The sequence below is a fragment of the Anas platyrhynchos genome, chromosome 27 (genome assembly GCF_047663525.1).
Source record: "Anas platyrhynchos isolate ZD024472 breed Pekin duck chromosome 27, IASCAAS_PekinDuck_T2T, whole genome shotgun sequence".
Taxonomy (NCBI): domain Eukaryota; kingdom Metazoa; phylum Chordata; class Aves; order Anseriformes; family Anatidae; genus Anas; species Anas platyrhynchos.
Window position 1 is genome coordinate 6955851 of NC_092613.1, and position 25643 is coordinate 6981493.

Below are 25643 nucleotides of genomic sequence, written 5' to 3' on the forward strand. Positions count from 1 at the left end.
GAATGTCATGAGAACAGGATTCCCTTTCCACTGGGTGCACACTGTTTTATGGTCATGGATTGTTGTTCTGCCTTCCCTCCAGTAAACCCTGCTCCAGCCCCACAGAACTGAGGCATCCTTCAGCTCACCCAGGACAGCCCACCTCTGTCTGCAAATGCTGGTGCTGGGACAGTGCTTGCCTCCCTTGCACTGGATTCAAAGCAGTGCCACTCTGAGGACTGATTCCTGAATGGATGCGAGAGAGACACTAAGCCTATATAAGGTCACCTGATTTACCATAAGGAAACTCGCAGGCAGCATTTAACATTCTGGGGGAAAATCAAAAGCTTTTGACAGCAGAAATCTGTCTGAGTGTTTGTACTTGGTGGAAGTTAAAGCTCATGTTGTGACATCTCTGCTGGTTGCTGTGGTATGAACAGAGAAGTGACCCTCAAGCAGGGTGTTTCTAATTCCCCTTCTTTGACAGATGTGATCCAGTGCAAATCCGCTTGGCTGCAGTAGCTGGAAGCTAAGATGTAGAGGATTAAGAAGCAGGTAAATGCCAGAGTTGGAGAACAGCACCTGGAATTAGTAAATTACCAAAGACAATGCAGATGAGACAGGCTCATCTCTAAATAGATCTGTCTCCACATTTTTGTAGGAGGCAGCAGAGCCAGAGGAATGCAGAGTCTGCACACATCAGTAATAATGAATTGTTCCATTGTGACACTTAATGGGAAGGTTCATTAATTACAAGGAGTCTTTAAACTGTGGGGGTTTACCCTGGCAGTGGCCAAGATCTATGGGCAGGCCCAATGTTCCCTGATGCTCTCCCCGATTGGGAAATCGTACGCAGAGCTTGTGCAAACCTCCCACCTCTGGCTGCCATATGCTGGACCAAAGCCTGCATGCTCAGTGCTGTTTCCACTCAGCTCTTGGTACTGGTGGCTTGAGCAGCAGTTTGGGCTCCCCCTGCCCCCTCCTTGCTCCTCTAGAGGGGAAGCTGTGCAGGGCAGCGAGGGGGGCACAAGAGGGGAAAGAGCCAGGACCCCACATGAAGTAGCAAAGCGTTACTGTACTGGAAAAGAGATGCTAAGTGCTGGTCCTGCTCCCCCTCCACCGTGCTCACAGCAGAGACATGAAGCTCTGCTCCAGGGAGATTTTCACCTGAGCCTGTGCCTCACCCACACCCATACCCACCAAAGGGACTGGGGTCTGCTTGCTGGAGCTGCAGTAACGTGTCCCCATATGCCCACTGCCATGCGCACCTGGTCTAGGTCCCTGTGGTCCTGGCCACCACCTGCCCAGTGCCTGAAGGGCACTGCCACCAACTACAGCCAGCAAAGAGGGGACCTGCAGGGGCTCTGAGCCGGAGAGAGCTGCCGAGGACCCTCCCTACTGCAGGCTCAGCCCCTCCTGCTGTCCAGCATCTCCTCCCCATGGATCCAGGTAGGGGACTGTCCCCAGAGCTGCTCCATGTGAAGAAGAGAGGACCCCCCCACCAGCAACTTTTGCTCCAGCTCCCTGGCAGCTGCAGGACGTGGGAAGCTTTGCCTGCTGGCAGTGACGTTGCTCCAGTTGAAAGCCCTGAGTGCCAGGTCTGCTCCCTCCCTTCGTAGATACGGATCAATGAAGGGATGACCCCAGCACCTGTGGCCCGATCTCCTGGGAGAAAAGCAGTGAAGTGCGTGGGGCACGTCTGGAGATCAGATGCCCTGCAGGTGACTCAGTGGCACTCCCTCTGCTCATGCACCAAAGCTTCACCTGTCCTGCCCAGACAAGTTGCACCAGCGTGAGCAACAGCTAAAAGCCGGCAATATCCCAAGATGACAATATTTGAAAGCCCAGTGCTGCCAGGATAAACCTGCAGGAAGCAGCCCTTTCTCAGGGAGAGGGTGGTGGGTGCTGTAAGGAATTCAGTGCATACAATGAAACGTGTTCCCTGGCATGGAGAAGACCAGCAAAGGAGCTACCGAGACCACAGAAGGCTCTGAGTTCCTGTGGGCTACACCATTTCCAGCCCCACCACCCCGAAGGCCACAGGGCAGACAGGCTCTGTTCACACCTGCTGGATATGAACTGGGGAAGTCCCAGGCAGCACCCGGCCAAGGGAAGCTTAAACACCAGGCACGCAGCGGGGCTGTCGCTGCAGGTACCCTCGGGTGGCTGAGGTGAGGAGAAAAGGGCACTCTGCTGCTCCCCGTACCTTCTGACCCCACAAACTCCTGCTGTGCTGGCCACAGCTTCCTCACTGGGCAGAGGATCCTGTGCCCATTACTCAGACCCGGCCTCCACAAAGGCTCCTTTCTGCATTTGTGGAGGATGTTGGACACTCAGTTTTCTGGTTTCTCTTCCCTGAATGTACCTGGTGCCTCTCACAGCTCCACAGTGCAGGAGCCAAGCTCTGGCTCTGCCCTGGGGAAGGGTTTCTGACAGCCCTGATGGATGGTGATGGTCACCCAGAAGGTCCAGCTGCCGTGGCCTGGCTCTCCATCGGGCCCAGCTGTGCCAAGGCTGATGACAGACCATTTGGTGTCTCCATCTGCTTGAGCTTTGGGGCATCCCCAGTGCCTAACACAGGAATGTCAGAGCTACTCCAGGGCAGAGACAGGTCTCCTCTCAGGCCTGTTGCATGGCTCAGGTGTATATCAATGTGCCCGCTAGTGCTCTGTCTCCTGGAGGTCCTGATCTCACAGCAAAAAAAACCTGGAGCTCTACTTCAGGCTGTGAAGTCCCAGCCCTGGAGGTCTGTGTCATCCCCCTGCTAAAAAAGCTCAAAGCCATGGGCCACCAAAAGCCCTCAGTAGGTCAAATAATGGACCTGCAGGGTCTGGTGAAAGTTCAGTCTGTAGCAGAGAGCAGGAGCAGCCAGGACAGCCCAAGGCACCTGTGAAACTTTCTGATGACACCGAGTCTGACCCGAGACACAAAGCTTCCCAGCCATTCCCTCATAGCTGCTAGGCAGAAGAATGTGATAATTAGTCATTAATTATTGTCTGGAACTTGGGAAAAGGCATGGTACATGTGGGCCCTGCCCTAGAAGGCTTGTGCTGCAACCAGCTGTGGGAAAGGAGCTGGAGCTACAAGATATAATAATCCCTTCCTGCCCTAAAGAGTTGTGAGGATCATGGTCAGGGAGGAGGTCACTTAACTGATGAACGACATCAAAGAAAGAGCTGGATGTAAAGTGAATGAACTGAACGAGTCAGAAGCAGACTTCTGTCCACAGCTGCAACAATGAGCTAGGCCTTGACCTGGAGGAACCAGTCCAACAATGGGGTGAAATAAAGGATGATTTAATCTGGAATTCACTCCAATTCTGAAGCAGAACTGGTACCCTGGTTATGAAGAACTGCACTCTAATACATTTTTGGTCTGTCTTTGATTCTGCTTCTTTCTTTTATGAGGTGGTTTTAGGAACTGACCTCTAGGGACATCACAGCAGGCTTTCCCAGGGGAGGACGTGGCCATGAGTTCATGCGGTGACAGCAGGAGCTGTGAGCAGAGCCTTGCCCTCCCCACCAGCCTCCAACAAGCTGCCAGAGAGAAATGAGAGACGGACAAATCAATGGTGGTATGAACCGATTCTGGCTGGGATGGAGCTAATCTTCTTTGTGTGTGTAGCTTTGCTTCACCTGTTAAATTCTTTATCTTGACCCACGAGTTTTCTCACTTTTGCCCTTTGACTGTCTCCCCCATCCTGTTGGGCTGGCACTTAGCTGCCATCGAGGGTCAACCCACTGCAAGGGAAGTTCCTGAGCAACACAAAGTCAGTCTTCAAATCCATTGCAACTCATTCAGGCTCTCATGCTTTTCTCGGGATGGCAACACTGCAGCCAAGGTGAGGACCGAGCCGTACTGCTTTCTGACCTCTGAGACATCCCAGACCAGACCGTCTCCCTCTTTTCCATGCCTGTAGCATGATGCCTCCTGAGGAGCCATTCAGCCACCCTGCTCTGCCCTTCCTCTTGAGACAACCTTTTTGGCTTGCTAAATCTGTGATCCTGGGCTGCCAGTGAAGAAGGGGCCCAGGACATAGTCAGAGGGTGAGTCTGTGCTCCCATCTGCTTCATCAGGCAGTAACTGCTGCTCCTACAGCCTCACAGATAGTTGTGGGCTCTATTACTGCCCCAAAACACTTGAGTTTCCTGCCTAATTTATCACGGCCTCCAAGCCAAGGCTTCATTTGCCAGCACCACTCTGAGTTGTGGTTTATCCTTCCTCTTTGAGCTGAATCTTACTGTGGACCAATCCGTCAGCCAACACACTAAATAAATAAAGTTCCTGTCCACACACAACACAGACCCCTGGGCCAGACGCAGCTTCCTGCTTTTCTTTGTACTTTGGAGGTAACTGAAGCGGTCCCTGGAGAAGGCACTGTGCTGGGTGAGAGAGATGGATAAATTGTTGGGAGCCCAGGGGATCGCTGCCTGGAGACATTTGGTTCCTCTTGCAGGAAACTGTAATGAGCAAGGAGCAAAATATGACAGTTGTTGACACTGTCAAATAGAGAACAGCGTTTTTATCAGAATTGAAATTTGCTGGTGGTTTTCAGCCATTTTTGGCTGAAAATGATCTGTTTTCAGACTAAAGACTTCCCAAAATGAAACATTATGGCTGAAAGCTTTTGAAAAATGCTCCTTGGACTTTTGGCCTTTTCATGAGGAAATTTCAAAGACAGCAGCTGTGAAATCCCAGCCAGCAGAAACTGAGGATCCAACCCAAGGGCTCCGTCTCAGTTTTGGGGACACATGGCAGACAGGCTCCTGCTGGTCTCCTACCGACGAAGCCTATGCAGGCAGCCTTCCCTTGGCGCACCGGGGCTGGAGATACAACCCAGCCATTTCTGACCCCTTTCCCAGCAGACTATGGATCCTGACAGTTATTTTTCCTCCTAGGAACCAGAAAAGCCTGGGTCCCTGTGGCTAGCAAGCATCCTGGCCCTGCCTCCCGAGACTGTGCATGATTTATAGGGGAAGACTCGGAGCATTTATGACAGCAGAGGAGGAGACCTTCCGCTCGCTGTTCGTGGCAGCTTGGATTCTTGGCCGAAACGCCCAACCCAAGGTAAGAGACGAATGCCAGCTGCATTCTTCACCATGCTTCTGCCTTCTGAGGGCAACGAGAGGCCCGCAGGCATTTGGGCCGAGGTGTTCTCCAGCCAAACCCAGCAGTGGCCTGGCAGGGGGTTTGGAGCTCCTCTGGTGGGACAGGCTGTGCGTCAGAGATGCCCAGAGCTGGCTTGTCCTGGGGAGATCTCTGCTGCCCCCAGTAACGAGCAGGTTTCCATTAGCTGCAGCAGACTCTATGGTGTCACCAGGAAGCCACAAGACATTAGAGCGTGACGGCTCTTGCCTTGCCTCATTCTCCAGTGGGTGGTCCCTGTGCACCAAGAAAAGCCTTTCTTCTGCTGTCAAGTGGGTAACGAGAGTCTTCCTGTCTCCAGCGCACATTGCTGCCGGAGCGCCTGTCTGCGTGGTCACACTGCGGTGGCGGTGAGTCACCGACGATGGTTTGCCAGGGGAAAAGCTCCACTTGTCACAGCAATGGGGAAAGAGCAGGGTAGGAGGGCTGAGACCGCCTGACCCAGGCCGTGGGAGCATAGCAAAAGTCAAACCACCGTGGATGGACCTGATTTGCCATGGCCCCTCCGGTTCGGGTAGGTGCCCTGCTCCTGCACGCTGGATTTCACAAAGCACGTGAATTAACAAAATTGGAAGACTACAACAATTCTCAGGAAGCCAGCACGTGTGGGACGCCTCTGCCAGAAAGCTCTGGGACAAACTAACGGGGAGAGGAGTGGATGAAGAAAGAACTGAACAGCGTACAGCATGGGGATCCTTGCAACCCAGAGGTCCATACGCTCAGAGCCAAGGGGATCTGCCCAGGGATGCACAGAGGTGTCCTGTTTGCCAGGCAGGGGCACAGCAACTCTCTCAGACCCCACCAGAGGCACATCTGCTGTTTACAGTACCTGCAAAGATTTTTGCCATTTATCTGACTGGGGAAATGCTTTTATGCTCAGATGTTCAGGTGCCCGGGATGATCCCCTGCTCCAGGTGCACCCCTGAGAGCTCAGGGCTGGCGATGATCTGCCTGTCTCTACTCAGCGGAGAGCTTTGCTTGGCAGTGCTCTGCTACGTGGCTGTGCCCAAGTCCCGGTGTCACGGCTGTGCTCTCCAAATAGCATCTGCTCTGCAGGTGAGCTCTGGTTTGATCTGAATGTAGCATCTAGGATAGACTTTTGGACATCTCTCAAAGAAAATGTTTCTTCTAAGGCTCTCGAGCTGATTCTGGAGACAAAGTGGCTCCAGTTGGCACTCCAGATCCACCTCCTCTTCTTCAAAGACCACCAAGCATCATTATAACATAGGGCCATGCAAATGCTTCCTTGCAGGGGGTTTCAATTCCTCATTTTGTTGCTGGCAGAAACAGCAACAGGTGAGAAGAAAACTCGTTTGCAAAGTGGCACCCCAGAGGGCTGCTGGCACACATGCAGAATGGAGGCCAGGGTGCTTGAAGGCCATCTCTGGGTGTATTGGAGCAGTCGGCTCAATCTCCTCCCTGCCTTTTTCCAGGGACCAGGTGGGCTGGGGAGGTTTGGTTCTCCCTGGAGCTCACCTGCGAGGTACCAGTGCTGTGTCAGAGCTGGCAAGGATGAACCAAAGCCAGCATCACTACCCAGGGAAGGAGAAGCCTCATGCAGGGAATAGTTCCAGACAAACTGCCCTTCCTGCTTCCACCTGCTTCCCATGCCTCTGGCTCAGCTCTTCTGCAGCACAGCTGAGTACAGACCTACCTCCACACTCTCCTAGGTGATAGCCCCTGAAGCAGAAGAGCCAAGACCTTTTCCCAAGATCTTTGATCATTTGAAAAAAAAAAAAGAAATCAAAAAAAAAAAAAAAAAAAAAAAAGCTGATTTTCCTTGGGCTTTCAAAACTGATGGAAATCAGAACAGACTAAATACTCCCCCTACCTTCCCCAGGAGGGGCATCTGGAGCTGCATGCAAGGGTGAAACCTGACGCTTTGCAGAGCCTGTGACATAGGGGGGAAAACCATCACGGGGCTGTTATGGAGAGTCCCACTTCAGCGCCTGGCTTCACTTAAGTCCCCCCACGTTAACAAGATGTGAGTGCAGAACAGGGCAGGAGAAACAACTTGAGGCTGATGGCAAAGGCTGCGCAGAGCCACGGACCCTACAAAAAATCAGATCTGATCCCGGTCTTCCTTTGTGCCCTGCTCCCAGGCTGCTCGGGGAGAGGTGTGCATGGTGGCAGGGGAGAGGAGGACAAGCTGAGGATGCTGCCCATGGGGTGCAGGAGCAATGAACACGCAGCTCTGCTGCTCGGCGACACTGGGGCTTGGCTCCAGTTCCCAGCCCTACCCCTAAGCCCTGCCTGGAACCAGCAGCTCCTTCATTTCACATACTGGAGGGCTCACGCCCTAGGGCCTCGCTTTGTGATGGCAGCATTCAGAGTGGCTCAGAAAGAATGGTGAAAATGTCTGATGTCATTTTTTTATTTCTTCTTATTATTAGTTTTTCCTGCAGAAAATGCTCTGGAATAGCTCCTCCTGCAGACACTCTTCTGACAGTCAGAGCAACTCGCATTCAGGAATGAGGTCTGCATACAGGACTCCTGCCATAAAAACCCCACAGCTGTCGGTGCAGGAGCCTCAGCAAGCTCTGCTTCCCCCATGTAGACAAAACTGAATTCCAGGCTGAAATTTCCTTAAGACACATCTCATATTTCAGGATCTGTTAGTATGACTTTCATCTCCAATCCACATATTGCAGCCCTATAATAATAATAATAGTAATAATAATAGTAATAATAATAGCAATAATACCTTCTGCATGTACATAGCACCTTTCATCCAAGGATCTAAGTCACAATTACAGCCCCACACATTCCTGTATATTACAGCCCTATAATTCTAAGACTGTTCAAGTATCCAGACTTCAAAGGGAATGTGGATTTCCCCTCCAGCCCAGTCACAATGCCCAACATGCTGGAGACGTTTCAAAGGTGTTTCGAAGGTGCCTTGGCAGTAGCTGGAGAGCGTCAGAAGAGCCAGGGGAGCTCTCTGGAGCCGAAAGAAGCCTTCGTGGAGTCTTTCCTCCCCTCTCCCGGCCACTTTCTGGTCCCCCTGGGAAGGCAGCGCAGCCCTGGGATGCGGAGGATGCTGCCACGAGCCGCGTGTCTGCACAGCGGGGGGAGAGGAGGAGGCAATGGGACCAAAAGGAAAACCAAGTCACGCACAGGCTCAGCTGGGTGACTTCCCAGACCAGGCAGAACCCACAATGTTTCAATCAGTGGGAAATTCACAAAAAAATTACGCTCCGCTGGAAAGAAAAGGGAGGGGAGGTGGTGGAAATTTTCATTGTAAGCTCTTATTATAAAAGGGTTTGAAGATTTTCAGGTAGCCCAAAAATGAAGCAGGGTATTTCTTTTTTTTGGGTCAAAGCAAAATATTTCAGGGATACCCAGAGCAAACATGTTTTGTTTTGGTTTGGTTTAGGTTTAATTGCATGGGAAACCTGAAAAAAAAATCTATTTAATCCAAGCCAATCTTTTCCCCTCCTTTTCTGGTTTCCTCAAAGAGCTGAAATAGCTGTTATTTACCCCCATACGTTCAGGAAGGAGTATGCTGAGAGTGAGGTAGCTTCCTATAGAAAACATTAGATTAAAGCAGCGGGGTTTACAGCAAGGCTGGCCAAGCTGCCGCTCACCAGCTGGGTTCGGGAATCGGCTCACTTCCTCTGCAGGGCTCCCCGAGCCGCTGAGGAGCCGCTGGATGCGGTGGTGGAGGAATGCCTGGGAGCTGCACTGGCTTGTGGCTGCCTCCGTGAGCAGGGAGCGGCGAGGTCAGCGGGCACGAAAGGCAGGCTACGAATCCATGTTCATGAATCGCCTTCCTTCGTGCTGTGACGGCGAGAATGTGAAGCTCGAGAGCTTTTTAATTTTTAGCTCGAGAGGGCTGGACGTGTGGCTGAAAAGTGCTGGGAGTCTCTATCTCTTTTGCAGCACTTATTGAATCGGTTGATCTCAAAGGACGTTAGAGGAGGGTTCATTATTAGTGTTTACCAGGTGCCCAGAGCACCCCACGGAGGAGCTGGGCAGTTTTCACAATGAGCTCATCTCAAACACACCTCACTCACCACCAGCATGGGCTGCAACACATTCCCTTTCCCCCTTCTTCCATAAATCAAGGCTCCCAGCGTTCATGCTTTTGTCGCCAATAAATCCTCTGCTGTCTTACGCCACATGAAAGACCAGCAGCACCGTAACCGACAGGCACTTCCCCGCGTGGGGCTGCAGCTGCAGACACAACCTGCAGCACACGAACCTGCTGCAGCCAAAACGAGAGGGACAGCAAGGCTGCTGCTAGGCTTGATAAAGCTCTGTGCAGCCAGCACCTCATCAGTCCCCGGGACTCATTGCCACAGGAAAACAGCGCAACAATTTCTTACCCGCTCCTATAAATCAGCTCCTGTCCTGCAACGCCTTCGGCTGCAGGTGGAGCAAACACCCCACACCTGACCCTAAAGGAATGTCCCTGTCCTTTGGTACCCGGGGCGTGTGCAGGTGACATCCCAGCATGGGGACAGCCCCCTGGGACAGTGTCTGAGCAGCAGCAGCCTGGGATGTGCCTCTGCACCTCGTTCTTCCCTTGGGAAATGCTGGCTGAGTGCTGCTGCCCTGGCTGTGGGCACGTTGGCACGGTGCTGCCCAGGTGCCCAGGGGACATCGCAGGGACCTGCTGGGGGCACAGAGGCTGCTGCTGGGGAGTAGCTGCAGAAATCAGGGTAAAGCAGAATGGCAGAGATTGTACCCTGCAATTAGGATTTCTTCTCGTGTTCCCTATGAGAAATAGGAGTTGAATTTCTGTCTGAAAATGTAAATGATTTTCCTGCTGCTTTCACACATGCAGTGATGAAAACTTGCTTTAATAAGGTTGAGAAGTGCCCAGATTTGGGAAATCTCTTGAAGCTGTCCCGTGTGGGATGCAATTACAGCCAGAACCATCCTGACACAGGATAGCATCCTGGGGAAGGGGGCTTTTGCCTTCATATCCCGCAGGACCGTCACACCTTGGCTTGGCTCACTGCAGGGCACTGCCTGGGCTGGGAGGTGGCACCAGGCAGGGGGAACATCCCGGGGGCTCAGACGTTACAAAACCGTCTGACAAGGGTGGGGGGCACCCTCCCTGTCCCTGTGTGTGCTCCCCCAGCTCTCCCACCCTCGCTCAGCGGAGGAGCCAACATTTCCCCTCCACGCCCTGCCCCGCGGTGCCAGCGCGCACAGCCCTGGCGGATGATGCGGTGCTCGGGCCTCACCTTCCCTTTGAATGAAGGGGAATGTTACTAATTGGTGCCTCACGGGGATATCGAGTGCTGGAAACTATTCTGTCTCCCCAGGGTCTCTTTGTAGTGGGACCTGTGGCTGCTCTCAATGAGAGAGAACAGGTCCCTTGAGCAGGTCCTACCTTACAGGTGTGTCTGGCTTGCTCCACTCCCATGGGGGCTGCTTTTCATTTCCAAGTCCTTCAAAGAGGTTTAAACAGCTCCAGGAAGGACTGCAAACAAGGCAAACGGGGATGGAGAGCTGCTGGTGCCTGGGGAGGCTCCTTGTCCCTCGGAGGGGGGAGGCTGGAGGGCTGCCCTCCCTCACCACTGGCAGCAGAGCCTGTGCTGGCAGCTCAGGAGAGGGCTGTGCGTTACCCCTTCCTGGCTCCTTGGCACATCCCTGCGAGCTTGCAGGCACTCCCTGAGCTTCACCGTGTCCTCCCCTTGCCCTCCACCACGGGCACAGCACCTGCCTCCCCTTGAGAGGGCTCTGCTCTGATTTGGCTGCAGCACGAGGTGCTTGCGCTCCATCCTGCTCTTTCTCAGGAAGGCTGCTCCTGATCCATTTCAGCTCCTGCCAACCTCAGGTCCTTCCCCGAGACCTCAGGCTCCTCCCAGCCCTGACAGTCCTCCCCTCTTCCTTCCCAAAGGTTTCAGAGCATCACGGTGGGGATCCCTGCTCTTGGAGCCCTCCTGGGCTGCCTGCAGCAGTGCACGAAGGCAGCTCGCGTTCCCATTTCCAGCTCCCTGAGCAGCCTAGCCCACCTCAGACACCTTCTGAGCTGCCTGAGAGCAGCCAAGAGGATGAATGTCTGTCTGTCTGTCTGTCTGTCCATCCATTATCCGGAGCTTCTGGCTCACTGAGACCCAGCCCAGCATCCCCGTGGATGGAGCTGGGGCAGCTCCTTGGGGCAGAGGAAGCATTTTGGCACCCGTGATTGAGATGCCCGCACCGAAGGGTGGCCGCACGCACCTGCCTGCTGCTGGCAGAGGGTTGGAGGGGGTGCCGGGGGTCCCGCAGCCCCACTACAGCCCCCTGGGAAGTGCCGTGATCCCCTCTCCCTCCTCCACCCTCCTGCTGCTCCCTGACCCAGGCAGGTGCAGAGGGGGGGAGAGGCATTTGCAGCTCCATCGCTGCCTTTTGGCACCAGAGCCTCTGCCAGAATCAAAGAGCTTTTTCAAAGAAAACCCTAAACTCCTTTAATCGCCAGCTAGAGCTCCTCCCGCACAGATCTAAGGGCCATGAGCTCAGTGTTTTCATTGCCCTGGGCAGATTTATGAGCTTATTCTTCAAGGAAGGGAGGGAGAGAGGGAAGGCTGTGGCATATTGCTTAGCCTGGGGGGCGGGCAGGGAGGAGCAGGGGGGGCGGATGGAGGAGGATGGTTGCAGGGGAAGTGCACGACCACGATGCTGCAGAAAGCCCAGCACTGCCGTGCCCGGAGCTCGTGGCTCGGTGGGGAGGCTCCAGGGGCTTGGGACTGTGAGCGAGGACCAAACGGCCGAGGCTGAAGCCCAGAGCACACAGAAGACGAGTGGCAGCTCCAGGGTCTCCATGCGGAGCTGCCAGCTGGAAGGGAGCGTGGGGACATGGAGACCTGCCACATCCCATCCTCGCTGGGTGCCACCGATGGGAGCAGTAGTAGAGCATCCCCCAAAGCCTGCACGGGAGGCACTGGGCTCCTGCTGTCCCAGCCAGCCTGCCCTGCTGCGGTTTGCAGGGTGGAAACGTTGGGAGGGAGCAGCTGGGGTTCACAAGTGGCTGTCCAGCCCAGAGCACAGCCACGGCCCTGTGCAGGTTTGCTCTAACCGCGGCGCCGTGCTGCGCTCCCCGCTGCGCTCCTCATCCGTACACCTGCTCCCTGCTTGCCAGGGAGCGCAGAGCTCACTGCCAGCTGCCGAGCAAGTGCAGCAAAGGCCTGGCTGCTGCCTCTCCTGCAGGGATCTGTGGACCTGCTGCTGGCTTTGGGATGGGGCAGATCCTTCCTGCCACCTCCCGCAGCCCTCCTCAGAGAGTGCCCTACCAACAAGTGGGCATCTGCTCACATCCTGTGCCCCAGACACCCTGCAGCATCACTTCCATTAGCTGGAAGCATTTTGGGGCTGCAGCCCTTGCTTGTGGACCAGCCGCTCTCCGGAGAGCACAACATCCAGTGAGTCCCAGCAGCACCAGTCCAGGGTAGCTGCAGCTCTGCACGAGATCACTGCAGGACCCAAACTTTTCTAGCTCATGGTATCAGGTGCAAGGGCACAAGGTATCATGGTATCAGGGGTACAAGGGAGCAGAGCCTTTGACAGAGGAGGCTGGAAGATGGGGAAGAGGAGGGAGGACATGGAGAGCTGCCAGAAACCTGGAAGTTTCCATCTCATTGGGAATTCAGAGACTTCAGCAGTTCCTTTCCTCCCAAGCCAGGACAAAGAGCCCGCATGTCCACACAAAGTATAGAAAAAAAAAGCCAATATATTTTGTTCTAGAACCACCATGAGGTTTTGCTTTGATAATTTCAGAGTCCTGCAATGTGAATATTAACTGGCCTGCAGGTAAACATAACAGCAGCAGGTGAAAATATGTAAATGGAAACATTAGGAAAAAAAAGTTACCAAGAAGTGAAAACATTGAAATAATCTCTCTTGATTCAACTTGTTACTACATTTCTCCCATTCCACTCCCATTGATCCGATCTCATTGAGCCTTTTCCTTTCAACGGAGCAATGCATTCCTGGGAAAACCATCCCACCAGATGTGCCTGGCCTCGGGGCCAATGGTCCTGCATTTTGGGCTTAGCTCTGAGCAACCCTGGCTCCCCAAGACACTCGTGCCCATACCGAGCACCACCTGCAGCATCAGGGCATGACAGTACCGCAGGGATGAGGCCCTCTGCTCTCCAACTAACAACCAGCCCTGTTCCCAGCACTGCTGTGGGCTGAGGGACCAGGAAATTTGGGCTGTGAGCTGGTGGCCTGCTTGCCCACCCCAAGGTGTCGGTGTTCATTGGGGCTGGGAGATGTCCCCACGGGCTCTTCCTTGCCACGTACCAGCAAAAAGCCACCTTCAGGCACAGAGCACCCTTGGGTGCAATTGGGGTGCTGAATTGGGTGCTGAATTAGGAGCTGAGCCCAGGCAGCCTGACCTTCAGGAACCCCTGAAGTCTGTTAACAAGGATGCAGAGCACGTCTGTGTCCTGTGGGGTGCCTCTATGGTCTTTGTAGGGCCCCTTTGGCAGAAAGCAAATGCTTGAAGGTGGGAAACTCCCGTTATCCCCATTATTCTAAGGAAAAGAGAAAAACAATCAGAGCCTTAAAGCTGTTAAATGGTGCACATAAAGCCATGAACCCACTGCAGCATGTGAGTTAGATCTCAGCCCTCCTAATGCCCCTCACCAGCCTGATCTGCCAGGTTTGGGATCCCAGGACCACAAACATTTCTCCTTTTTCCTGCTTTGGCTGCTGTTCTCCCAGGCAAGGACTGGACTTGGGGCCATTTGGGGCAGGAGTGGCATTTCCCATTTGCCCTTAGATCATCGCCGTGGCCACCAGGACCAGGGGTGGTTTGGAAATGCCCAGAAGGGGGGTGTCAGGGCTTAGTGATCTCAGTATTTTTGGCAGCTCCCTCTGTCCCCCTAGGGTGTGTGCCCATCACAAGATTGCTGCTTGTCTTGCTCCAGCATCACGTGTGGCTCTGGAAACCCTGCTCCCTCCCCATCTCACAGTTCTGGGGTGCTTAAAAAATGGAAATACCAGGAAAAAGGCACCTTCTGCTCTAACCTTCCCTGCACGGGTGCTGTGCGAGCATGGAAGAAGCTGCCTGGTGCAGATTGTGGTGCCAGGGGGCAGCACAGGGAGCAGAGGGGCCCTGCCCCTGGGCTCCCAGGGGGCTGCTAAATTCCAGGCAAAGCCTTAAAATGTCTCCGCAAGGTGAGAATGGTGCTGAGAGCTCCTGGCTCCTGTTCCCCTTGGAAACAGCATGAGGAAGGAGAAGCTTTCTGTCCGGGCAGGATGGAAATTAATGGGCACAAGCTGGACCATGCCGTTAGATATTAAGAAGAAAAAAAATATGATGTTTGTGGTCAAAACCAGAAAGAGGGTAGGTTATCAGAGGTAGTAGAGATGTTCAAAGCAGATGAGTTCCCTGACCAGTGCCACAAGCTGGGTCTGCTTTGAGCAGGGCTTTGGATCCGTGACACCCAGAGGTGTCTTCGTGTCACCCTACCTAAGATATTTCCTGGTTCTGGGCAATCCTTCCAGCTCCTCCTCCCTCTCACCAGGGGCTGCAAGGGGGCAGAGGGGACCAGGATGCTATCCCAGGGGACAGGCATGGGGACAGCCACGTACCCAGGGGCTGACCTCCCCCAGCCCATGCGACGTGGCACTTGCACACCCCAGGGAACCAGAGGTGGGGTTGCTCACCCAGGTCACGCACAGGGGCTGCAGCAGTGCCAGGCATCAAAGCCAAGCTAATTCTGCGAGTGCCGAGCAGCAATTCCTGTTTTCCCCTATTAGCAGACACCAGCCTCCTCAGTGCCTCTTTGCACAGCCTCCTGTGCTGCACGGGAGCCTTCCCCTCGCAGCTCCAGCCTCCTGTGCTCTCAGCTTGCTGCTGTCCTCCCCGAGATCCCCCCCAGCCCCAGCAGTGACTCCCTTGCGCATGGTGCTGCCCACGGCAGGCAGAGCTGTGATATTTGGCACGCTGCTGCCAGGACGTGCTGACACGCCAGCTGAAGCTCCGCTCCCTCTCTGAATAGCTCAGCTCTTTGGGGTCGATGCAGATTGTCAGGTCTTTGGCTGCAGCTGAATAGGAAGGTGCTGAACCTCAGCATTTCGTGGCCAGGCAAAAACCCCGTTCACCCCCCAAGCTCGTCATGTCCTGAGGATGTCGTCAGCAGCCCCCAGGTGACGAGGTCTGTGCTGGTACAGCAAAATGGGCTGCTAGAGCCAGAGCAAGCCCTGAGCAACACAGACTATGGGGTCCTCTCACCTAACAGAGCCAAGCCTCGGCTGGGCTGGCCGCCTGGGCTCTCTGTGGCTGCAAGAAGTCACCAGCACACCCAGGTGCCTACTGGAAAGGTCCCACATGGGAAGACGTGACCTGCTTCTCTCCCATCGCCCTGACCACAGCTACGAGCTCACCACGGAGCCCTCCCGTGGCAAAGTTTGGGTTGGGGTGGCTGATCCCACCTGGAGGATCCCAGGCTCAGGCACAGGGAGGTGCCCGAATGAGCAAGGACTGGGTTTTGGGGGAGAGACAGGCACCGCGGAGACACTGCGCTGTCAGGACAGGGCATGAACGCGAGCTCATTAGTGGCGAGGCAGTGTCTAATCAGAGGTTATTACCCTTTATTTTGCTCCCGAGGGAGCCCTGCTCTTTACAGAAAGGAGTACCCACAGTTTGCTTAGAAGGCAGGGCACGGAGCAAAGGAGCTGCAAAGCCGTGGGTGCAGCTGCCCTCCTGCTCCGGGTTCCTCCTTGACATTACAGGGCTTGCTTTTCAGCACTTGCAGCTCTCCAAAAAAAATCTAAGCATTCCTTTACATATCTGAGTGTGGATTTACAACCGGAATTTACATGAAGAGCTTAGATCTCTCTTGAAGACCCACAGTTCCGACAAAACTTATGCTGATTTGCTTTGAAAAACCAGCCCTGGCTGCACACCTTGTAACCGAGAAACTAGCCTTACGTGACTTGCCGAAGGTAACTCCAGAAGGCAGTGACAAGCAGGGAGAAAACCCAGTTCTGTTCCCCCAACAATTCCCAGAACATCCTGCCTTCCTCCCTCGGCTACATCTCCCCAGCTCTTAATTCACAGGCGCTGCTTAAATCACACGGCAAACGTGCTGTGGCTCCCCAAAACCCCCAGCCCTGAAGGGAGGAGGAGGACCCCAGCCCCTCTGCCACCTCCCTGGCTGGATCCCACGGATTTTGTCCTCTCAGCCCCGCTTTTCCCTGCAAGGTGCCGTGCTGGGGAGGCTGCACGGCTGGTGCACCTCCGGCAAACTGCTGTCATTGGCGCCACCCTGTGCGTGAAGCTGGCGGAGGAGCTGCTGCTGGTTCCTCGCTGCTGGGCTGCCCCCAAGCCCAGCTCCCAGACCTCTGCCAAAAGCCAAGAGCATCTTTAAGCACCTGCCCGCTGCCACCCTGCACAAGGGGTCCATACCCTTCTGAGTCCCTGCCCTGATATTGTGCTCAGGGTAAGTGAGAGCAGATTAGCTCCAGCTGGCCCTCAGATCATGCTCCAGGGGCTCCCAGGCAGCTGGGGCTCATCTCTCTGCAGAGATGGGGGCACCACAGCTGCTGGGAGTCAGATCTGCAAACTGGGAGCAGGTTTCTGCCGTGGCTGTGGTTTGTCCTGGCAGGAGCATGGGGGGCTGCAAAGCTCTGCAGCCTGCCCTGCTTGCAGCCCGCGTGTTGTCGGCCACCTCCACCAGGACATGCTCAAGAGCTGCAGTGACTTTTCACCCGGAGGCAGCTGGCTCCAAATTTAGCCCCAGGGGGTGTGCAGTGCAATACCTCTACGCAGCGCACACCTCGTGTGACAAGTGCTCCGTGGTTTGCGCTCCCACGGAAATGCAGCTTGCATTACACAGCTCTCTCATCGTCCATGCTCTCCAGCGAAAATCATCCTGTCCTGTCTTACTTCTTTCTCAGCTGGCCCAACAGTACATGAAGCCATGTCCTCAGGCAAGCAGGACAGGCAGAGCTCTTATCCAGCCATGGCAGCTTTGACCTGGCTTTGCAAAGCCCTTCTCGGACTGCTTAGGGTGCTTGGCTTTACCAGCAAAGTAACTGCATCCCAGGACAAGCCAGGACCATCAGAACCACACGGTCTGCACGCCACACCTGGACACTTGCCCCTTCTCAGCACAACGAGCACAAAACCAGCTCTGCCTGGGGGCTACAGGTTGTCCTGCACGATCTGGTACATGCAGCGGCTGCTTCGCTGCATCCCTGGCTGGGAAAGGCAAGGGAGGACCTCAGCAGCCCGCTGCTGTGCAGCTGAGGACAGTGCCACAGCCCTTTCTGCTCAGCAAAAGGCCAAGCATCCTCCCCAGGGCATGCCAGGGCCAACCTGTCTCCATGAGACAGATGGATTTCTTCTCCTGGTCAAAGCCTGGGATCGTCCTGGGGAGTCCCTTGCTCACCCTGGGGATATGCTCAGCCACCGCTGAGTCTGATGGCACCACTGAGACCATCGCCGGGGCTAGAAAGGGACCCACCAGTCCCTGTGGTAGTGTAACCCTTTGGGGTATTAATACCAGAGAGGATGGGAAGCATTCAGACAATTAGGAACTTTTAATTCAAACCAGAGAGGGGGGGAAGAAAAATAAAACCACCAAAAATCCTACATCTCATATAGGACTTCAGTACTCATTTTAAAGAGGCAACTTGGACACTGCTGGTGGCCAGCCCAACCCAAACCCCAAAAGCCATGAGTTATCACGGCTATTGAAATGTTTGACAGAAGGATCCCAGAGCAGTTTGCAGTAATTGCTCAGTATAAATACTCCATTATGCTCTCAGACAATCAGAATCTACCCAGCAAATCAGCTCCTCTGATCCACTGTAATCAAGAAGCAAAGCATGCATAACATCGCAATATAAACAGCGTTTGCAGAGGGGCGCGGGGAGGAGGGGGAGCTGCCTGAGCTTGGCAGGTCCTGGAGTAATAGCTGCCTTCTTTTTCTTTTTTTTTTTTTCTGTTTTATTTTGTTTCTAATTTCCAGGGGAAATTTAATTTGGGGAAAAAGTGGCGCAAAGCTCCGAGCCAGAGGAAAACCGCAGCTGACGAAGGGGTGCGGAGAAAGACCCGAGGCGAAAGGAAAGGCGAAGGGCTGTACTTACAGGTACGCCGTGAGGGGGCTGAGGCTGGCGGGCACCTCCGACAGCCCCAGCTCGGAGCAATCCACCGAGAGCATGACCCCATCCTCCTCGCAGTGGCACTGGGCTGGGCACGAGGGCGCCGCACCTGGCTCCGCAGCCACCGCTTGGAAGCGGGCAGAGGAGGCCAGGAGGACACCCCAGAAGAGCTGCTCCATCCTCAGCGGGCTGCAGCGGTGGGGAGCGTGCGAGGAGCCGTGGGCTCGCCCCGTCCCCGGGCTGGGCTGCACCCAGGGGAGCTCCCTGGTCCCTCAGTGGCAGCGGGCACCGTGCCTCCCGCGGTTCGGAGAGGAGTAAGGATGCAGCCAGGGAAGGGAAGGCATTGTTGAATGATCTTGGTTATTGGGTTTCAAGGGCTGGGCAGGGGCGTGAGACACTCCAATGGGAGGAGTTAAACTTTCTACTCTTTCCCTCTCTCTCTCTCTCTCTCTTAGAGCTGGCAGGAATTTCATTCAAAGGGAAGAAAGGGGAAAAAAAAAAAAAAAAAAGAAACCTCAACAAATAAAGACCTGTTCATAGCTCCGGGACCTGTGCTTGTTTTGTAACAATGTTTTTGTGAGATAGCAGGGCAGGGGAAGGCAAAGCTGGCTCTGGCAGGGCAGAGGAGCATAAAGAGGAGTACCCAACCAGCACTTCAAGGGCTCCAGACTTTGGGACGCTGAAATATAACCCCAGATAAAGGACTCTGTGTCTGCGCTGGCTGCTAAACCCAGCTGCAACAGGAAAGTCAGGGCGCAGCTGGGAGAAGGGCACAGGAGCTGCCAGGGAGCTGCTTGCTGGGGAACTGCTGTCCCCAGGGCTGGGGGCTGTCTGTCCATCCGTCCGTCCGTCCGACCTCGCTCCCCTCTCCCTGTCTCCATCCTTGGGCAGGGGCCGGGTGGGAGATGCGAGGGATGGAGCAGCAGTGTCAGGATGCTGAGCTGGACGGGGGCCTCCCCAGGGCGCTCTCCAGGTAAATGGGATGTGGTGCTGATGCTGACAGGCACCTGGGTCCAACATCACCCAGATCCAGCTGGGGCATGAGCTGTGTTAGTGGCAGCAACGTGTTCACCCCAAGAGCTCTTTCTAACCTTAGGTAAAGCGGTCAGGGGTGAGAACAGCAATAGTTTGTGGAGTGGGGGCTTGCAGCCAAGGTCCCAGGGTGTCCAGCAGCTCCCCACGGGGCCATGTGTGGTTTTCACAGCCCCACTTCCTGCGAATGCACTTTTTATTCAGACAAAATGATTTTCTCAGGATAAATGAGGTGAGAATTATATGGGGTCAGGTCTGCAAAATGGGAGGCTTAAGAAGAAGCTCCAGCCAGCCCAGGCTTGGGGGTGTGCTCCCTCCTGTGTGAGACTTGTGACCAAAGTGGATATTTCTTCTGAAAAGGTCTGCTCCAAATCGAGCTCAGGGTTTGGGGCTGATGCACAGACCCTGGCTGAGGGCTCCCAGCCTGGGCGATGCAGGACCTGAAGCTATTTCATTTGTGAAATCCATTCAGATCCTGCAGTCTCCGGGCTGAAACCCTATCGCCGCTGAAGTCAGTGGAAACTTTGCCGCTGAGTGCGGAGGAGCGAGGATTTTCGTACAGGAGCAGGAACTGATTTAATTAGAATTAAGCCACTTCCATGGCAGGCAATTCTGGAGATGTCATTAATTAGACATCGGCGATGTATTTTGACAGCTCCAAATGTAAAACACTGCCAGCCGGATGGAGGGGTCCTGGTGGGTGGATGGGAAGCCCTAAGAGAGAGGTTCCTCCCTGGGTCCGCTGACAACCCTTCCTCCAGCCCTGCTGCGGGGCTTTAGCACGGCCTGAAATGGACGGATTTGCTCTGACAGCAGCCAGGAATGTGGTGTAAATCTGGAGAAAGTGTCGGGCCTGTCACTCTGCTCCTGGCTGTGATTGCAGCTTTTATCTATGATTTCCCCGTCTCTCTTTCTGGGCAGCCGAAGCTCGCACTGCGAGCCCCTGACAATTTCTCGCTCAGTGAGTTCTCCCTGGGGATGCAGGACTCTGGCTGAGCTCACTATTAATAGAGCTCTTCAAAATCACATTAAAGAGATTCCTATTGAAAAGTGCCATTCTGCTGAAACAGAGCCATTTCCTCAGGAAGGCATTGACTGCAATGACATTTTTCACATTGTTTTTGGAGCAACGCAGCCCGAATTTGGAGGGCTTTGCCCTGCATGTCACACTTTGCTCCAACTTTTCTGTTTGCTTTTTATTCCAGCTCAGCTGTGGTGCTTCATTTCCTTGTCTCATTTCCCTGAGAGCCGCTAATGGACATTAATATTTGAAGTGTTCATTTATTCCAGCGTGTCGCCTGGCTCCTGGCAAAATGCAGAGTCTGGACGTGGAGTTGTTTGGACCGGACAGCTTCCATGTTTCCATGGCAAAACTTGGAATTCCCAATAAGTCCCTCCGGGGTGGAAGTGTCACTTTTCAGCCAGTTCTCACTGAAAACACATTTTGCTGTGAGTAATGCGGGCTGTGCCGTGCCCTGGTTGAAGGCACCGGGAGCTCCAGAGCCAGCTTCTCCCTGCTCTGCGAGCGGAGGTTTTCCTGCAAGGCTCACACGTGTTTGTGTGTTGTCCTCTAGTGGCAGCCTGCGGTTTGGGGAGTGGAGACGTGCTCAGGGCAGCACTACCTCCTCTCTGAGCTGCTTCTGAGCATCTCTTCACCCAGCCCAGCTCCCCAAAACACTCGCTGCACCCCTGCTCACAGACTCCAGGACCAAACCCCAGCATTTGTGGCCAAACCTAACACAGAGGTGTGGTACCTCTGGGTGGCAGGTGACATCCTGGCTGGGATTTCTCCTGCTGCCTCCACCGTTCATGGCTGACGAGTCTTCCTGCAGCTTACTTAAGAGCAGGAAAAAAAAAAAAGGAAAAATTTAGAGCATAGCCTCAGAGTGTAATGAGGTCCAGCCAGCGTGAGCTACTGCAAGCACAATTACTGCCTGTGCTCGGCAGGTCTGCAAGGGCCCCGTTATTCATTCCTGCACCAACATGAGGAGGTCTGGCTCTGGTCTAAGCCTTGGACCCGAGGACAGCTGGGTGTCCGGGCAGCACTGCTGGCTGAATCCTCGCTGTGGACCACCAGACAAGCTCTGGGCTGTGCACTGAGGCTGCCAAGGCTTGTTAGAGTTGTTGAAGTTTCCAGGCTAACGAAGTTCTTCCCCTGTTATTTTAGGAGGTTTGGAATTCACCCTAGCAGAATCCCAATTTAGCTGTCAATCTCTGGGGAAAACCATCCCTGCTGCAGAGCACGAGGGTGCTGGCTGCTCTCCATTTCTGCTCGCCTGGCTGTGAGGGAGGGCAGCAGCTGATGGGAGAGGATGCTGGAGATCCTGGGAAGGGATGAGCTGCAGCCCTGGTGCTCGGTGATGCTGGTGTGGCTCAGGTGGAAAGGGAAAGAGCAACGGGTATCCCCACGGCACTGGTAGATGGGGCAGCTACAACCTGAAGCCAGGTCCTTCACTTCATGGAGGTGCTCAGCTTGGGCTCCCTGGGGTGGGAGCTGTTGGTGTGCTGGGGGAAGATGCCACGGGACTCTCTGTGCCCTGAGGGGAGAGCAGGGGACAGGGGAGAGCCTAAGGCAGAGCAGCAGCACCAGTGAATGAAGAAATGGGACCAAGGAGCTGCGGGACCCCAGCTCCCATGGCTGCAGGTCCCCAGGAGATGCATGGGGCGGGTGGTCCTGCTCTCCCTTCTCGGTCCAGGGAGCAGGGAAGGGTCCCAAACAGCCCTGGACCTGCTCATTTGCAGGGTCTCAGCCTCTGCACAGGGGCTGGTGGAGCAGGGTGGTGGCTGGATGCTGCCAGGCTGGGGCAGGCTCGGTACGAAGAACAACACGGCTCGGTCCAGAACGCACTGGGCGGCCGGAGCTGGAGGCTTGTTTTGTTTTACTGTCTTGTTGTCTCTCTCTCCCCCTCTGGGTTTCGTGGCTCTGAGCTGCAGGGCTGGAAAATTATTCATCCAAACCGCAGCTCCCACGACACCCTCTGCAAGCATCTGTGGCTCCAGCCTCCGCTGCAGCAGTGGGTGGGAGGTCGTAAATTCATCACCGCCACCGGGTCGGCCTCCTGCTGGACGGGACATGAGGCACGGGGCAGAGGGCTGTGCCATATTTGCAACCAGACCGAACCCACGGGGTGAAACGTGTGGGATGGTTCCCTGCGACCTGCCCGTCCCGTTGGTGACGAGGTCCCTTTGCAGCCCCGTGCGCTGGCTGCAGCCGTCTGCAGGTTCATCTTGGCTCAGTGCGAGCTCCGCGCCGTGCTAGCCAGATGTGAGGGCTGTGGGATCACTTGCTCATGGGTTTCTGGAAGCTCTGCAGGCAGCAGCCTCTCCCCCAACGTGGCTTTCACTCGCTTCTTTGCATCCTGGAGCTGGCACACCTGTAACAAGGTGCGACAGCCCTGGGGCGGTGCATCAGCCCTGCCTCACCGTGTCCCCATGCCCTGGGGGCTGGGACTGCCACCTCTGTGCACAGGCACACAGGAGACCCACGAGCATTCCCCAAGGGGCTGTAGGAAGGTCCTGGTGGCACAGCCCAGCTGGCAGGGCAGACGGATGGAGCTGTGCTGCACTGAGCCCCGCCGGGTGGGAGGTGGCGTGGGGCAGGTGCCAGCAGAGCTCACCCTGCCCTGCTCCTGAGGGTGGCACGGGGTGGCTGAGCTGTCCTGCGGGGATGTGGTGCTCCTCACCGCAGTGCCCAAAGCAGGCCCTGGGAACGCAGCCCCAAAATGAGGCCTCTGGCCTCTCCGCTGCCACAAGCGGTACAGCCAGAGCCAGTCCCTCTCCACGGGGAATATGGCTTTGAGCAAAGCCCCGGGCAGAATGACTCTGCAAGCCACAGGGTAGCTCTGATTGCAGAAAAATAGGAAAGGGAGGACGGGGAGCTCCTGCCCCTCCTTAACCTTGGAGGTGATGCAGAGCCAAGGGGCGATGACCACCAGCCTGGGGTGGGCACACGAGCTGCACACGCTGGCTGCCAGGCTGTAGAGAGCTATTCCCCCAAGGGATCCTGCTTCTGTGCCCCTCACAAGGGTCTTTCTTATAACCTGTTCCACATCTGCACTCTGACTGGGGTTTGGCCCCACTTTCCAGCTCAGGGGACTTCACAGATATTCTTGAGGTCTTCTGGACTGGCATTAGGTGTTTAACACACAATAAAGCACTCTGGGGCACACAGATGGGGATGCTCCTTGTCATTAAATGGAGCTTGCAGACTTCAAACAGTATAGCAGGCTAAAGCTCAAAGCTGCACACACCCTTGAGACTCATCCTCAGCATCCGGAGCTCCAAGGCCACACTGAGCCAAGGAGAACCACCGGTTGTGCCCAACATCACCAGCAGGGAGATGCTGGGGGTCGATCCAGGCTTGTTTCATCGCGACTCGTCATCAACCTAAGACTCGGCAGAAGCCAGGGACTTTACTCTCTGGACCAGGCTGCAGCTTGTCTGCCTTATGTCAGGCCTCCAGCACACACTGGTGTTCTCCCAAAGAACACAGCAGGTGGCTGCTGCTATGAACCGTGCACACCCTCATGAATAGTAAATAGCTGGACATCACCAACCCTGCTGACAGGCTTGGGGATCAAACACCGCGGTGAGACGTGAACCCTGCAGTATGAGCAGGATATCTTGCCAAGATAACATCATAAATCGTCTTGTGCACATATGCATATCCTCAGAGCTTCGTGGTCCTTTTTTATGTTGACAGTGTTCACACATGTTCTCAGTGTTCTCCTCCTGGAGAGCTCTCAGGATGCTGTCACCCAGACAGAAGCAGTGGTAAAGTGCTAAAACCTGCTCAGTACCAGGAGCAGATGAGAGCAAGCAGAAGCTGCTGTGGGCCATGGGCAGCAGTGCCTGGGCTGGCCAAGGGCACCTGGTCCATTGCCTGTGGCCTGCCTGGCCAGGGACACTGGTTCCCTTTTGGGAATGGGTTTCGTGCTGCAGGAAGGGAAAGTCTGGGCCTCACCAGGACCCCAGGAAAGCAAACCCACCCTTACAAGCACTCTCCTTCCTAGGGCTGTTTATTGTTTGTACCTAATGCTGATCCGTCAGCCGCCACGAGCCTGCTCCCACCGCCCACAACAGTGCTGGAGACCTCAGCACGCCCCGTGCACACGGGCAGCCCCTCCTGTGCTGAGTGCAGTTGGGTTAAAAATCCTTCCAGACACCAGGAATCCCAGCAAAGCGGCCAAACCAAGGAGCATCCCACCCAGCCCCTGGCCGTGTCTGCACTGAGGGGCTGCAGCAGGGCAGGACAACACTGCCCCAGTCTGCTCAGGAGACCCCGAGTCTCTGTGGACACCATGCAGGACACGGTGGTGGTCGTGGTGGCACCGGGGTGGCTCCCCTCTCGCTGCAGAACCCCCGCTGGGCTCTCACCCCAGCTCCTGGCTCCGGCCAGGACCCTGCAGGGGTGGAGGGCAGGACGGTGCCGGGCTGTGCCAAGTGGTCTCACGGCTGCTTCTGAGCGATGATGTCCCGCATGCAGGTGTAGAGGAACATGTACTGGTCCTGAGAAAGAGAAAAGGGTTCTGGAGTCAGGTCTCTGATGAGAATTAGTTCTGCAATTTGCCTCTATAGCCCTACAATTACTTCATGATGGAGTATTAGCCAGCACTGCCTGATGGCAGAGCAGGATTCCCTGTCCCAAGAGGTCCACGTTTGTCCTGTGTCACCAGAGCTGCCCAGAAAGGAAGAATCAGGCCTGAAGCCGCAGTTACACCATATTTGTTTCCTTCTGCTTCATCATCCCCACTCATAAAACCTGAAGGCAAATTGCACTGAGGTGTGAGAGGAACGACAGCACCTGACCTCCTCAATCTGCACAGCTGTGGCTTTTGGATGTGCCTCAGGGTTTGCACCCAAAGCACAGCTGCAGAGCCATTCCGGCGCTGCTGCAGGGCAGCACTGGGGAGAGCTCTGTGGTGTGCACAAGGTCTGGCAGTCACCTGCCACCAGGAGGGAAGACCTACGGGCAGGAGTGTCCCTTGGTGGCTGTCCCAGCAAAACGGACTGAAGGGCTGAGCAGGGTAGATCTCTGCAAGCACCCAGTCTGGGTCATTTTAGTCCAGTTGCATTATTGTTCTGTTTTTAAGATCAGCAAAATGATCCATCAGCACCTAGCTGGTCCAGAGAGCTCTGTTCCTTTGCAGGTTTGGTAAATGCTCTGCACAAACACCAGATTGCTCCAACACAACGCCAGGCTCCAAAGCGCCCTGGGGCGAAGGTGCTGGGCATGCAGGGCTGGTTGGGGACCGACCCCTGGCAGGGCTCTGGGAAAGGTAAGTCAGGCTGTGCTCAGTGCTCACGCTGAAGGGCAGGGCTGGCCAGCAAATGTGGGCTGCAATCACATGGTAGCCAGAAAGGGGGATTAGGGACCTGACAGAGGGGCCCCCGAGCAGCTCGCTAATGCACTGGCTGAGCTGCAAGTCACGAGG

The 25643-nt window shown here is 55.1% G+C and overlaps 2 protein-coding genes across 3 annotated transcripts in view; both read right to left on the bottom strand.

Annotated features, from left to right (window-relative positions):
- Positions 1-18356, bottom strand: part of LGR6 (leucine rich repeat containing G protein-coupled receptor 6) — a 123724-nt gene extending 105368 nt beyond the window's left edge. For both annotated transcript variants that reach the window (XM_072028540.1, XM_038168435.2), the window contains exon 1: positions 18163-18356. In XM_072028540.1, coding sequence (XP_071884641.1) covers positions 18163-18356 — 194 coding nt within the window. The remainder of the gene's footprint in view (positions 1-18162) is intronic.
- Positions 18357-24209: 5853 nt separating this feature from the next.
- LOC101801831 (receptor-type tyrosine-protein phosphatase V) overlaps positions 24210-25643 on the bottom strand; it is a 36521-nt gene continuing 35087 nt past the window's right edge. Inside the window, exon 40 of the mRNA XM_027444686.3 lies at positions 24210-24717. Within this exon, the coding sequence (XP_027300487.3) occupies positions 24658-24717 (60 nt within the window). The 3' untranslated portion in view covers positions 24210-24657. The remainder of the gene's footprint in view (positions 24718-25643) is intronic.